Below are 14,828 nucleotides of genomic sequence, written 5' to 3' on the forward strand. Positions count from 1 at the left end.
CCCAGGCAGAGAACAGGAGATGCCTGCAAGGCCAGAGCCCCCAGGCACTGCAGGGGATTGGTTAGGGGAGATGTGTGCAGGTGAGCTCACCAGGCGAGCTGTGCCCCACGCTGCAGAGGAAGGCTGGCACAGGGGGAGCTGCACCCCATGCTGCAAAGGAAGGCTGGCGCAGGGGGGGCTGTGCCCCACGCAGCAGAGGAAGGCTGGCGCAGGTGAGCTGCACCCCATGCTGCAGAGGAAGGCTGGCACAGGGCGAGCTGCGCCCCACGCTGCAGAGGAAGGCTGACACACGGGGAGATGCGCCCCATGCTGCAGAGGACGGCTGGCACAGGTGAGCTGCGCCCCACGCTACAGAGGAAGGCTGGCACAGGGGGAGCTGCGCCCCATGCTGCAGAGGAAGGCTGGCACAGGGGGAGCTGAACCCCACGCTGCAGAGGAAGGCTGGCACAGGGGGAGCTGCGCCCCACGCTGCAGAGGAAGGCTGGCACAGGTGAGCTGCGCCCCACGCTACAGAGGAAGGCTGGCACAGGGGGAGCTGCGCCCCATCCTGCAGAGGAAGGCTGGCACAGGGCGAGCTGCACCCCACGCTGCAGAGGAAGGCTGGCACAGGCGACTGCGTCCCACGCTACAGAGGAAGGCTGGCACAGGGGGAGCTGCACCCCACGCTGCAGAGGAAGGCTGGCGCAGGGGGAGCTGCGCCCCATGCTGCAGAGGAAGGCTGGCGCAGAGGGAGCTGCGCCCCACGCTACAGAGGAAGGCTGGCACAGGGGGAGCTGCGCCCCATGCTGCAGAGGAAGGCTGGCACAGGTGAGCTGCGCCCCACGCTGTAGAGGAAGGCTGGCACAGGTGAGCTGCACTCCACGTTGCACAGGAAGGGTGGCACAGGGGGAGCTGCGCCCCACGCTGCAGAGGAAGGCTGGCACAGGGGGAGCTGCGCCCCATGCTGCAGAGGAAGGCTGGCACAGGTGAGCTGCACTCCACGTTGCAGAGGAAGGGTGGCACAGGGGGAGCTGCACCCCACGCTGCAGAGGAAGGCTGGCACAGGGGGAGCTGCGCCCCACTCTGCAGAGGAAGGCTGGCACAGGTGGAGCTGCACCCCATCCTGCAGAGGAAGGCTGGCGCAGAGGGAGCTGCGCCCCACTCTGCAGAGGAAGGCTGGCACAGGGCGAGCTGCGCCCCACGCTACAGAGGAAGGCTGGCACAGGGGGAGTTGCGCCCCACGCTGCAGAGGAAGGCTGGCACGGGTGAGCTGCACCCCACGCTACAGAGGAAGGCTGGCACAGGGGGAGTTGCGCCCCACGCTGCAGAGGAAGGCTGGCACGGGTGAGCTGCACCCCACGCTACAGAGGAAGGCTGGCACAGGGGGAGCTGCGCCCCTCTGCAGAGGAAGGCTGGCACAGGGGGAGCTGCGCCCCACGCTGCAGAGGAAGGCTGGCACAGGGGCACTGTGCTGGGGGCATAGTTGGGGGTATCATTATGAGGCTGTTCCCCAGCTGCCCCACTCCAGAGCTGGTCGCATCTCAGCACCAGGCGAGCCATCCCTATGCGGCTGCTCCCCCACTGCCCTGCCCCGGAGGTGGCTGAGTGTCAGTGCTGAGATTGTTAAGGAAGGAAAGCATTGGGGAAATTGGAAATGTACAGTCTGACAGCCCACTTTGCCTATGCCAATGATGGCTCGGAGTCCTAGTAGGGGCAGGGTACGGTGGGTTTGGCTCGGGTCCGGGCCAGCTGCCATTGACTCAACTGTGTGGTGTTGTTGTGTGGTTAATCCTCCAGGGTGACCAGGGAAAAGAGGAAGCGCCGAGCCGGGCACAGCTCCAAAGGTTAGATCCATCGTCGCGGCAGAGATTTATTGGGGAAGTCATTGAGCGTAATAGAAAGGGTAATAAAATGGTAAATACAGAGAGAGGCCTGCAGCGGGCAGGGATGCGGAGTTAATAACAATAGCTAGGGAGAAATCCTGACCTGCAGCCCCAGCCCTGGGGTCCTCCCCCCAGCCCTGACCCACAGCCCCCCGCCAGCCCAGCCCTGGGGTCCCCCCTCCAACCCAGCTCTGCCGGTGCCCCTCAGTCCTGACCCACAGATCCCTGCCAGCCCAGCCCTGGGGTCCCCCCTCCAACCCAGCTCTGCCGGTGCCCCTCAGTCCCGACCCACAGCCCCCCGCCAGCCCAGCCCTGGGGTCCCCCCTCCAACCCAGCTCTGCCAGTGCCCCTCAGTCCCGACCCACAGCCCCCTGCCTTCCCAGCCCTGGGGTCCCCCCTCCAACCCAGCTCTGCCGGTGCCCCTCAGTCCCGACCCACAGCCCCCTGCCATCCCAGCCCTGGGGCCCCCCTCCAACCCAGCTGTGCTGGTACCCCTCAGTCCCGACCCACAGATCCCTGCCATCCCAACCCTGGGGTCCCCCCTCCAATCCAGCTCTGCCGGTGCCCCTCAGTCCTGACCCACAACCCCCCACCAGCCCAGCCCTGGGCTCCCCCCAGCTCAGCCGGTGCCCCTCAGTCCTGACCCATAGCCCCATGCCATCCCACCCCCCCAGCTCTGCTAGTGACCCTCAATCCTGACCCACAGCCCGAGCTCTGGGGCCCCCCTCCAACCCAGCTCTGCCGGTGTCCCTCACTCCTAACCCACAGCCCCCTGCCAGCCCACCTCTGGAATATTGGGCGCTGTTTTGTGGCCCAAGAAGGGGATCTTGGAGCCAGGACTCCTGGGTTCTATCCCTGGCTTGGAAAGTGGGGTCTAGTGGTTAGAGCAGGGGGCTGGGAGGCAGGACTCCTGGGTTCTGCTCTCAGCGGCTCCCCACTGCCTGGTCTTTGTCCAGTGTTAGCCTTCAGCAGCCTGAGCGCTGTGGCTCCTTTCCCAGTCCCCTCGGCGCTGGAGGGTGGGCGGGATCCAGCCCCCTCTCTGCCCCCCAGCTCCACTCCACTGCACCAGGGTTCAGTCCCCCCAGGGCGAGCTCCCAGTCCGCCCCCCCATCCCGGTGCATCTCCCGCGCCCCTGTCCAGCCCCCCCGGGGCCCAGTTCGTGCCCCACTTAGCCCGCCCCGCAGCTCCCGGCCCCGCCCTCGGGCGGTGCTAGCTGGTGTGGGAGGGGGCTGCAGCCGGCGGAGCGGAGCAGACGGGACGAGAGGCGGGAGGCAGCGCTCCAGCCGAGGGACCCAGGAGTCCGGCCACTCTCCAGCGCGGTAGGTGCCCGGCTGGGGATGGGGATTGGGAAGAGGGGCAGGACGTGTCCCCCTGGCCTTAAGTCTATGTGTGCCCCATAGCCCCCGTGCCCCATAGCCCCCACGGCCCCAGCCCCCAGCATAGCCCCCGTCCCCCCATCCACCCACACCATATCTCTCACCCCCCTCCATCCATATCCATCCCCATCGCCCCCATCCCTTCTTCTCTTCATCTGTCCCCCCATGCACCCCAGATCCATCCATCCCCCACAGATCATCGTGCACTCCATCCATCAATCCCACAAATCCACCCGTGTGCCCCAACCCCTTCTCCCATCTTCCCATATCCCCCAGTCCAGCCCCCTGCACCCCCATCCATCCAGCCCCCCCATAATCCATCCTTTGTAGAGTATGTGTGAGATCCCCCCAATCCACCATCCCCCCTCCCATAGCCCCACAGTCCTCCAGTCAGTGGCGGCTCTAGACATTTTGCCACCCCAAGCACGGTGGCACGCCGCGGGGGGCGCTCTGCCGGTCGCCAGTCCCGCGGCTCCGGTGGACCTCCCGCAGGCGTGCCTGTGAAGGGTCCGCTGGTCCCGCGGCTCCACCGAAGCCACGGGACCAGCGGACCCTCTGCAGACACGCCTGCGGGAGGTCCACCGGAGCCGCCTGCCACCCTCCCGGCGACCGGAGCCACCCCTGCCTCCAACCAACCCCCCGTGTACTTCAGTAGTCCCAACTGTTCCTCCATCCATCCATCGCACCCTCCCCCATAGCTCCCACCCCTCCCTTCCTTGATCTAGTCCCCCAGCCACCACCCCTCTGTCCATCCCCCCATCTCCATTCACTGCTATAGCCCCCACTCTTCCCCCCATCACCAACCCCTTCATCTATTTCCCCTCGCCCCGGCATCCACCTCTCTGTGTCTTCTTACACCCTCCATCCTTCCCCCCAGCCCCATACAGCCTTGCATTGCCCTCGGTCCCCATCCAACCCTCCACCTGCACCCCCTTCCCCTGTTCCCGGCTAAGTCACCATCCCTCCATCCCCCTTCACCCTCCATCCATCCTCCCCTCCCACATGCCTCCATCTCCCTGCTTCCCCATCCATCCATCCACACCCCTTCATCTCCCCATCCCCTTTCAATCCTCTATCCCCCCCACCTGCCTCCATCCCCCACCTATCTATCCATCCCTCCCCATAATCTATCTATCCCCATACACCCATCTATCTATCTATCTATCTATCTATCTATCTATCTATCTATCTATCTATCTATCTATCTATCTATCTAATCAACGGCTGAGATTTGACCTGACCTGGTGAGTTCAATGTGATGCCCTGTCCCAGCCTGAGGCCTGTGAACAAACAGCATAGGGCAGAGAGAGGAAAAGGGGTGCATAGGAAGGGATTAAGGAACACGTTGGGGGACAGAATGAAGGATGGACAGGTAGGTGTACTGGGGGGGTGCATGGCTGGATGGATAGACAGGGAGATGCTCCAGTCTCATACCAGCTCCATGGTTCCTGGTGTTCTTTGGCAGTGCCCAGACTAGGACCCAGGAGTCCTGGCTCCCAGCCCCCACCTCTAACCCACTGGACCCCACTCTCCTCCCAGAACTGGGGCTCCAACCCAGGAAGGTGGATGTTTCCAGTCAATCGTTCTTTAGGACTCCTGGTTTCCATTCCCAGCTGTGTATTGGGAGTGTGGTCTAGAGGGAAAGGCCCGTCCCCAGAGCCAGCCATTCCCCCCCCGCCCCGGGGCCGGATGGGAGCCGACGCCCCCTAGAGGTGGAAGGTGGCCTGTCCACTGCTCCAGCTCGCCAGGGCTGGAACATTCTCTGTTTACCTACTGCAGAAAACTTTCTGGCTTCCCAGCAACACCGGGCTGCACCTGTTTGCTGCTGTCCATGCTCGGGGCCCCGTGCTGAGGAACCGTTAATGGGATCGACTTGTTCCCTCTGTGTCACACAAACACCACCCAGTAGGCAAGAGATGCATGTCAGCACTGCCCTGGGCTGGGGAGAGCAGTGGGATCCAGTGGTTAGAGCAGGGGGCTGGGAGCCAGGACTCCTGGGTTCTATCACAACTCTGGGAGGTGAGTGGGGTCTAGTGGTTAGAGTGTAGGGGGGACAGAGCCAGTATTCCCGGGGGAGTGGTGTCTAGTGGTTAGAACAGGGGGCTGGGAGCCAGGACTTGTGGGTTCTATCCCCAGCTCTGGGAGGGCTGTGAGATCCAGTGGTGAGAGCAGGGGGTTTCAGGCAATCCTTATAGCTCTGGGGGACGTGAAATCTGCCCCACTCCCAGCCAGGATGTCCAGAAGCAGGAGTGAACAGAGCCACGAGTCCTGCTCCCGTTCGTGCCAATGGGCCTGCCCATGACCCCATCCCACGGGGACCCGGCTCTGTCAGGGATACAGGTTTGCTCTAGTGATGAGCTGGCTGCGCTCCCGGCCCCAGGACAAGCCTCCTTCACGGCTGAGGGCTCCAGATGCTGAAGGGCCTGTCGAACGCCCTCCTGGAGAACGACCTTGAAACAGATCGGGGCCTGCCGTGCTCTTGTGTGTGTGTGTGTGTGATTGCGGGACCCCTGAGATTGCTTTTCAGGAGGGATCCCTGCTGCCCCCTGCAGGAGGAGCTGAGACCTGCTCTGGATCTGTGCGTGCATGCACCAATCCTTTGGTGTGACCATGGTGTGTGGGTGTGTGTGTGCACCTGCCTTTCAGAGAGTAGCAAAAGTGTGTTGGGCGAAAACCAACACACCCCACTTCACACCCCTGGCAGGAATTTGCTTCACTAAGCAGTGTCTCTGACCGTGTGCCTGGCATAGTGGGGCTCTGATCTCCCCTGGGCCAGGGACTGTCTCTCATAGCAGGGCCTGGATCCTTAACCCCCCCAGCACCCAGTGGTGGGGAGTCCCATGGGTTAATGATTTGCTGTGTGGCAAATCTGTTTCTTTCTTTCAGCCTTTAGCATGTTGTGCAAACATTGGCTGCTTTTCTGCCCCGGACTCCAGCTCTCCAAAGCGCTTAGGGAAGGATGTTTATTGCGATTTTTCTGATTTTTCTGCACATTGGCCCCTCACAGCCTTTAGATCCGTTCCTGGAAATTGGGCAGTGCTGTTTGGCTTTAATATCACCCCGCACCATTAGCGCTGACGCCGGGCAGAGTCACTGGGTGGCTGGGGAGGGACAAAGGGCAGAGAGATCAGACAGCCCTGGATGTTAGAGACGCCTGAGTACAATGAAGATCCAGCCCAAACCCACAGAGAGAAATGTGGAGCCAGGACACCGGGGTTCTGTCCTCGGCTCTGGGAGTGCAGGGGGTCTAACAGCTGGGACTGGCAGAGAGAACTCCAGCTCCTACTTGTATTGGTGGTTTATTTGGATATTTGGCAACTATGCTTGTGTCCAATACAACAGAAGAGCTGTGACTAGCACCCAGGAGTCCTGGCTCCAAGCCCCCCCCGCTCTAACCACTAAACTCCACAGCTGTGAATAGAACCCAGGAGTCCTGGCTCCCAGCCCCCCTGCTCTAACCACAGCTGTGAATAGAACCCAGGAGTCCTGGCTCCCAGCCCCCCTGCTCTAACCACAGCTGTGAATAGAACCCAGGAGTCCTGGCTCCAAGCCCCCCCCGCTCTAACACTAAACTCCACAGCTGTGACTAGAACCCAGGAGTCCTGGCTCCTAGTACCCCCTGTTCTAACCATTAGACCCCACTCTCCTCCTAGATCTGACCACAGAACCCAGGTATCAATGTTGATCCAATTCCCCTGCACTGGGTGATCTGTACCCGTGTGGCATTGCTGTGTGGCTGTTCCCTGGCTGCCCCACCCCAGAGGCGGCTGCATCTCAGTATCTTGTCACCAAATCTGATCAGCTGCTGCCTCAGTAGTCCTAGAAAGCTTTTCCCCATCGCCGCAGGGCAGGCTGAGGCAGAGCAGATCTGGGTTTGATGGTTTGTGGGGGGCTGTAACCCCCATTTTCTCAGGGTCCCCATACCAGATGGGGGGCATTGGGCCAAGGCCAGATGGGGGGTGTGGGGGGAAGGGCAGTGCAGGTACATTTAGGCTCTGAGGTGCTGAGCTGAGCAGAGGGTCTGGCCAGTGTGACTGCGGCCCAGAGCCCTGGGCAGTAGCTGGCATTTCTTCCTGGTCGTTTAAAGCTAGTGGGGTCTAATGGTTAGAGCAGTGGTGGGAGCTGGGAGCCAGGACTCCTGGCTTCTCTTCCTGGCTCTGGGAGGGGAATGGAGGTCTAGGGGAGTCAGCACAGGGTGGGCTGGGAGCTCTGCTTCAGGAGGGTGGGAAGTGAAGTTCCCCTGCATGGTCAACACCAGATGCCAGCGGCTGTGAAGCCTGCTCCACCGACCCCCAGCTCCCCCAGGCCATCAGAGCCCCCAACACTTCATCCCTCACCCATTTGAAGGAAGGGAAATTGGATTTCCTGCTTAGATTCTCGATCAGGATGATGAGAAAAGCCCTCCCACGCCAGCAGCAAATCTCCCCTCATTAGATCCATCCATCAGCCTGTCCAGCTGCTGCTTTCGCTAGCCAGCTCTGCATGCAGCCCAGCTCTGCCGGTGCCCCTCAATCCCGACCCGCAGCCTCCTGGCAACCCAGCCCTGGGCTCCCCACACCCCCTCAGCTGTGCCCAGATCCCCTGTGCTCTGCCACTCACTGGCCTGCCGGGGTTGGGCACGTACCTCCCATCCTGAGCCGAGCAGCTCGTCACCTTCCTAATGGCTAGACGAGGCGCTGCGACTCAGAGTGTGTCTACACTGCGATTGCACACCGGGTGCAGACGTGCCCCAAGTCGTCCTCTAAGCAGGTGCCAGCCATTAGCGGCTGGGCTGGGGCCGCCAGTTCCTGGATCTACAGTGCAACCTCCACTAGGGCTGGAAGACGTAAGGGGATACAAACCTACTATATCTGCCAGGTAATGGAGCAACTCTCTTAGCTCAAGTGGGCTGTGCTGTTTATCTAGAGAGGCCCAGGGTTCGAGCTCTGCTAACAGCCTGTGGCCAGGGAGTTGTTACATGAAGCTATGTGGGTATAGTGTGAAGTTGGTGCCCTCTATAGGGGAAAGGCCCAGTGTCCTATTCCCTGTCCCCCCACTCCGAGCCAGCCAATCCCCTGCCCTGGGATCAGGTGGGAGCTGGCGCCCCCTAGAGGGGAAAGGTCCCAAATCCCCTTCCCCGACTCTCTGAGCCAGCCAGTCCCCCACCCTGGGTCTGGCTCGGAACTAGCAACCTCTAGGGAGGAAAGGCCCTGTGCCCCTCAGCCAGCTACTCCCCCACTGTGGGTCCGAATCAGAGCTGGTGCCCCCTAGAAGGGAAAGGTCCCATTCCCCACCCTCCTGAGCGAGCCAGTCCCCTGCCCTGGGTCCAGATCAGAACCAGCGCCCCCTAGGGGGGGAAGGCCCCGTTTCCCCCAGTCCCTGAGCCAGCCAGTCCCCCACCCTGGGTCTGGATCGGAAACAGCGGCCCCTAGGGGGGAAGGCCCCGTGCCCCATTTCTGGAGCCAGGGAAAAGCAAATGTACTGTTTGATCCCCTCGGATTTCCGAGGGAAGCGCCAGCTCAGAATGGAATAGTTCTGGAGTAGCAGCAGGTGGGCTTGGCATTGTGGGGGCCATGAGCAGAGATTGGGGGCTGGGGTGAAAAGAGGGAAGATTTATTCCCCCGGTAAGAGCAAAGAGAGAGAGAACTGTGGAGCAGCAGGTCCTTTATTCCCATGGAGGGCTCCACCCAGCTGCCTGACCCCCAATTGGCACCACTGACCTGTGGGTTTTAGGGCATTTTGGAGGCTCTGTTGCTAAAACAGGAGCTTTCTTCAGCCTTAATGATGCAGTTATGAGCTGATCTTGGTACTTGGCCTGCCCCTCAGGCAGAGAGGAAGGGAGGGCCTGCCTCACTTTTATAGACTGGGGGAAACTGAGGCACAAAGTCACTTGCTCAACGTTACATAGGGAGTATAGGGCCAGAGCTGGGAACAGAACCCAAGAGTCCTGACTCCACCTGCCCAGCCCCCAACACTTTAACTGCTAGACCTCACTCCCCTCCCAGAACTGGGATAGAACCCAGGAGTCCTGGCTCCCAAGGGCTGGGTTAGCCTGTTTATTCTCCTAGCCAGAGAGGCGCCCGCGGGGGCTGTGTCCTCTCCCCCAGCCCTTCGGGAGGGAGGCGTGGGGCGTTCCGTTGGGCAGAGTGCCGTTCAGCTGCCGTGTCGTCTCCTAGCGGACGAAGGGCCGTGGGAAAGTGTGGGGTTGGTGGCCAGCAGTTTGCAGGCAGGGTTGGGGGGATCTTGCATTGCCGCGGTTCCCATGTTCTCACCCGCTGTCTGACAGATAAGGGAGAGGAGAGATGACCAGGCCAATCTGGGGCATGCAAATGTGCCGACTTCAAAGAGCACAAATAAGCAATGTACACACATGACCTGGGCTGCCCTGCCTCACAGCGCCTCCTAGCACCGCTCTGGGGCATTGGGGCAGCCCTGTCTGCCAGGGGAGAGCCCCACCCTGCTCAATGCAGCACAGCCCCCCCCAGTGCCGCCCCTGGGGCCAGCCCTGACTGCCAGCAGAGAGCTAGTGTAGTTAATCTAGCAGGAGAGCGACGATGGGATGAGAATTAAGCCCCATGGCCAGTCACAGGAACTGCAGCTGGGAGTGACTCAGGCACTGTCCCGGAAAGATGAGCCAAGCCCTGGATTGAGTTAGGCCGTTATTATGCAGGGGAGGAGACACCTTGTAACTGACTTGCTGTCGGTCTCTTGGGAGACAATTTGTTGCTTAAACCCACAAGGAGACACCAAGAGCTCCTGATGTATCAATGCCGACAGCTGCCTGCCGGTGCTGTCCCCAGCTCTAACCTGTCTTCCCTCACCATTGGGGACAGAACCCAGGAGTCCTGGCTCCCAGCCCCCTGCTCTAACCTACTTGATCCCCCTCCCAGAGACAGAACCCAAGAACTGGCGCTGATCCAGTTCCCCAGCACCAGGCGAGCTGTCCCTGTGTCACTTCACATCCTGGGGCACTGGGCACAGTCTCTTCCCCCACCCCCTCTTGCAGTGGGGTGGGAGGAGGGGGCTACATTGGCAGGGGATCAGGAGAGCTACTTGGGGTGTCCTGGTTGTGTGTGTCTGCTGGGCCCTGCTCTGTGTGTGTGTGTGTGTGTGTCCCTGTTGCCCCCTGCTGGAGTGGCTGGGCCTGGCTCTGTGTGTGTGTGTGTGTGTGTGTGTGTGTGTGTGTGTGTGTGTGTGTGTGTGTCTGCTGCCCCCTGCTGGAGGGGCTGGGCCCAGCTCAGTGTGTGTGTGTGTGTGTGTGTGTGCACACGCATGTGTCTGTCCCTGCTGCCCCCTGCTGGAGGGGTTGGGACCAGCTCTGTGTGTGTGTGTCTGTGTGTGTGTGTCTCTGCTGCCCCCTGCTGGAGGGGCTGGGCCCAGCTCCGTGTGTGTGTGTGTCTCTGCTGCCCCCTGCTGGAGGGGTTGGGCCCAGCTCTGTGTGGATGTGTGTGCATGTGTGTCCCTGCTGGCCCCTGCTGGAAGGGCTGGGCCCAGCTCCGTGTGTGTGCGCGCGCGTGTGTGTCCCTGCTGCCCCCTGCTGGAGGGGTTGGGCCCAGCTCTGTGTGGATGTGTCTGTGTGTGTGTGTCTCTGCTGCCCCCTGCTGGAGGGGCTGGACCTGGCTCTGTGTGTGTGTGTGTCTGTGTGTGTGTGTGTGTGTGTGTCTCTGTTGCCCCCTGCTGGAGGGGTTGGGCCCAGCTCTGTGTGGATGTGTGTGCATGTGTCTGTCCCTGCTGCCCCCTGCTGGAGGGGCTGGACCTGGCTCTGTGTGTGTGTGTGTGTCTGTGTGTGTGTCTGTGTGTGTGTGTGTCTCTGTTGCCCCCTGCTGGAAGGGCTGGGCCTGGCTCTGTGTGTGTGTCTGTGTGTGTGTGTGTCTCTGTTGCCCCCTGCTGGAAGGGCTGGGCCTGGCTCTGTGTGTGTGTGTGTGTGTCTGTGTGTGTGTGTGTCTCTGTTGCCCCCTGCTGGAAGGGCTGGGCCTGGCTCTGTGTGTGTGTGTCTGTGTGTGTGTGTGTCTCTGCTGCCCCCTGCTGGAAGGGCTGGGCCCAGCTCCGTGTGTGTGCGCGCGTGTGTGTGTCCCTGCTGCCCCCTGCTGGAGGGGTTGGGCCCAGCTCTGTGTGTGTGTGTCTGTGTGTGTGTGTCTCTGCTGCCCCCTGCTGGAAGGGCTGGGCCCAGCTCCGTGTGCGTGTGTGTGTGTGTGTGTGTGTGTGTGTGTGTCCCTGCTGCCCCCTGCTGGAGGGGATGAGTCCTGTTCTGTGTGTTAGCCCTGCCCCCTACTGGATACGCTGCATCAGACACTGCTCGGTGTGAGCACACATGCATGCATCCCTGGCAATGCAGGGCTCTTTTTGTGCATTCCCGGCTAGGAGGGGCTGCCTGATGAGGCTGCCTGTTTGGGGCAGAGGCAACAGAAGTGCATGGGGGGTGCATGCCGATGAGGGGGAGGGGGAATGAGCTCCCCCCATGGCTCAGAGAGAGCGATGGGGCTGGGGAAAGCAGGGGCAGACACATCTGGGCTAGGGCTGTCCGGTTCCTCCAGGGTTGTCATGCACCAGCCATGCTCTGGTGGGGTGGGGAGGGAAGGAGGGAGAGGTGCGAGCGGCTGCCAAGAGTGGGCCACTAAAGCAGGTTTGATAGCCAAGCAAAATACTCCGCTGACCACTCAGATCTCAGCCCCTGAGCCAGCCAGTCCCCGTCCTGGGGCTGGATTGGAGCCAGCGCCCCCTAGAGGGGAAAGGCCCTATATCCCTTTCCCTGCCCCCACTCAGCTGGCGCCCCCTAGAGGGGAAAGGCCCCATGCCCCATTCTCTGCCTCCCTCCACCCTCCCGAGCCAGCCAGTCTCCTACAGGCTAGATTGGAGCCAGCGCCCCCTAGAGGCGAAAGGCCCTATATCCCTTTCCCTGCCCCCAATGAGCTGGCGCCCCCTAGAGGGGAAAGGCCCCATGTCCCGTTCCCTTCCCCCACTGAGCTGGCGCCCCCTGGAGGGGAAAGGCCCCATGTGCCGTTCCCTTCCCCCACTGAGCTGGCGCCCCCTGGAGGGGAAAGGCCCCATGTGCCATTCCTTTCCCCCACTGAGCTGGCGCCCCCTAGAGGGGAAAGGCCCCATGTCCCGTTCCCTTCCCCCACTGAGCTGGCGCCCCCTGGAGGGGAAAGGCCCCATGTGCCGTTCCCTTCCCCCACTGAGCTGGCGCCCCCTGGAGGGGAAAGGCCCCATGTGCCGTTCCCTTCCCCCACTGAGCTGGCGCCCCCTGGAGGGGAAAGGCCCCACGTCCCAGGCTGACCCTGTCCCCGCTCTCTCCCCAGGTGCGATGCCCCCAGCATGGCTCCACAGCCCGAGGAGCGCGCCCTGTACCTCTCCATCTACCTGCTGACCATCCTGACCGGCTTCCCCACCAACCTGCTGGCCCTGCACGCCCTCATCCGCAAGCTGCGCTGTAAGGCCACCCCCAACTGCATCCTCCTGCTCAACCTCACCCTCTCCGACCTCTGCTTCCTGGCCTTCCTGCCCTTCAAGGTGGCCGAGGCCGGGGCCGGGCGCTGGCCGCTGCCCGCCTTCCTCTGCCCCCTCAGCGGCCTCTTCTACTTCAGCACCATCTACTCCAGCACCCTCTTCCTGACGGCTGTCAGCGTGGAGCGCTACCTGGCCGCGGCCTACCCCATCCGCTACAAGCTGCGTCGCCGCCCCGCCTACGCCGCCCTGGCCAGCCTGGGCCTGTGGCTCTGCTCCTTGGCCCACTGCAGCATCGTCTATGTGACCGAGCTGCAGCCGGGCGCCGGGCCGGCCAACGCCACCAGCGCGTCCTCCTCCAGGGACCTCTGCTACGATGACTTCACCCCCAGCCAGCTGCAGCTGCTGCTCCCCGTGCGCCTGGAGCTGGGCATCGTCCTCTTCCTCGTGCCCTCCTTGCTCACCTCCTTCTGCTACTGCGGCTTCATGTGGGTGGTGGTCTCCTCGCCCCACATCCGCCGGGGGAAGAAGCAACGAGCCGTGGGCTTGGTGGCAGCCACCCTGGCCGTCTTCATCATCTGCTTCACGCCATACAACGTCTCCCACGTGGTGGGCTTCGTCCAGCGGGCCAGCCCGCCCTGGCGGGACAAGGCCCTGCTCCTGAGCACCTTCAATGCCAGCCTGGATCCCGTCATCTTCTACTTCTCCTCCTCCGCCGTCCAGCACTCCTGCCGCAGGTTCCTGGCCCGGCTCTGGGGCGTCTGCTCCCTGCCCCCCTTGGCCAGGAAGGTCTTCTACCGCCGAACGGAGAAGCTGACACCGGAGCAGCCCCAGGAGCAATGCAGAGGCCTTGGGGGTGGCCAGGTTTGCTGCTCCAAGCTGTGATCCCAGCAGTCACCCGGCCCCCAGGGACTGACTCGACTGTGGGGTGCTCCAGTGGGTTAGGAAGGCAGGACTCCTGGGTTCTATCCCTGGGGCTGGAGTCCAGTGGGTTGGAGCATGGGGCTGGGAGTCAGGACTCCTGGGTCCTCTTCCCAGATCCACATCTTTCCAGAGCCGCCCTCCCTCCCCCGCTGCTCGGGATCCCCTCTCTGGGGCCCGACCAAGCTGGAAAGCCCCAACCTCAAGACACGATCTCTTCTCAGAGCTGCCTTCCCTCCCCTGCTGCTCAGGATCTCCTCTCTGGAGCCACAACCAAGCTGGAAAGCCCCAACCTCAAGACACGCTCAGGTCAGGACTGGAACCCGCCGCTGAGCCATGTCGGGGCCCTGAACCCCCTTCCCTTCTGCATCAAAGGCCTCTGCCCGTTCCCTGCCCTGCGAGGCTGAGCAGACAGAGCCCAGGTCTCGTGGCCTGCTGCGTGACCCCAGGCAAGTCACTTCCTCACTCTGTGCCTCAGTTTCCCCCACTGTACAGTGGGGATAATGACACTGACATGTAAAGCATTGTGGGATTTGGGGACGAAGAGCCGGCTACTGGAACATCATCATCCTGGGACAAATCGGGTGCCCTCCTGTTGCAATTATTAGCAACGCGGCCTTCCTCTCACAGATCCTCTGACTCAAACCCTCCACCTCGGTACCAAAACACACCCCTCTGCCTTCTGCTGCAAGGCAGCACTGCGGTGGGCGGTGCCAGTCGTAGGCTGTTCTCTGGGCTGGCGAGATGGCACCCTGCCCGCAGTGCACCTCCACAGCAAGAGGGGGCGACAGAGAGCAGTGGGAGGCATCCTGCTGGCAGTGCGGGGCATGGGTTTGTGCAGTGTGAGACTGCAACACCTCCCTCTGGTGGAGTCACTGGGTACTGCAATGCCTCAGGCACTTCCACCACCCCCTGGTGGACTCTTGTGAAAATGCATCCCACTGGTGGCCTCATCTCAGACTTTGATCATCCATTTTGCTGCTACCTCCCGGATTTGTCCCCATCTCTGGGTAGGTGTCCAGCCAAAGGTGCCTCATTAGGCTCTGTAATTACGGCAACGAGAAGCCAATTAAAGCGGCCGATGCAGGGCATTAAAGCAAGAGACTTGGAGTCAGTCAGGGGCCACTGGTTTCTATCCTGGAGAATGTGACATGGTCTGATTAGCGAGGAGATAATGGAGTGTGTGAATGGGGCAGAGAGAGATAATGGTCTCTCCACCTACAAACCCGACTGGTTAGCATGAGGA

General features: G+C 62.0%; 1 protein-coding gene across 1 annotated transcript; it reads left to right on the forward strand.

Moving 5' to 3' along the window:
- The first annotated feature begins 12,532 nt into the window (after positions 1–12,532).
- LOC115640495 (free fatty acid receptor 3-like) lies at positions 12,533–13,546 on the forward strand. The gene has a single exon (XM_030543313.1). The coding sequence runs from the start codon at positions 12,533–12,535 to the stop codon at positions 13,544–13,546; it is 1,014 nt and encodes a 337-aa protein (XP_030399173.1).
- Positions 13,547–14,828: the final 1,282 nt, after the last annotated feature.

The sequence above is a fragment of the Gopherus evgoodei genome, unplaced genomic scaffold (genome assembly GCF_007399415.2).
Source record: "Gopherus evgoodei ecotype Sinaloan lineage unplaced genomic scaffold, rGopEvg1_v1.p scaffold_31_arrow_ctg1, whole genome shotgun sequence".
NCBI lineage: Eukaryota > Metazoa > Chordata > Testudines > Testudinidae > Gopherus > Gopherus evgoodei.

Excerpts from the sequence above, each read along its gene's own strand:
- LOC115640495 (XM_030543313.1), top strand. The coding sequence starts at position 12,533 with ATGGCTCCACAGCCCGAGGAGCGCGCCCTGTACCTCTCCATCTACCTG.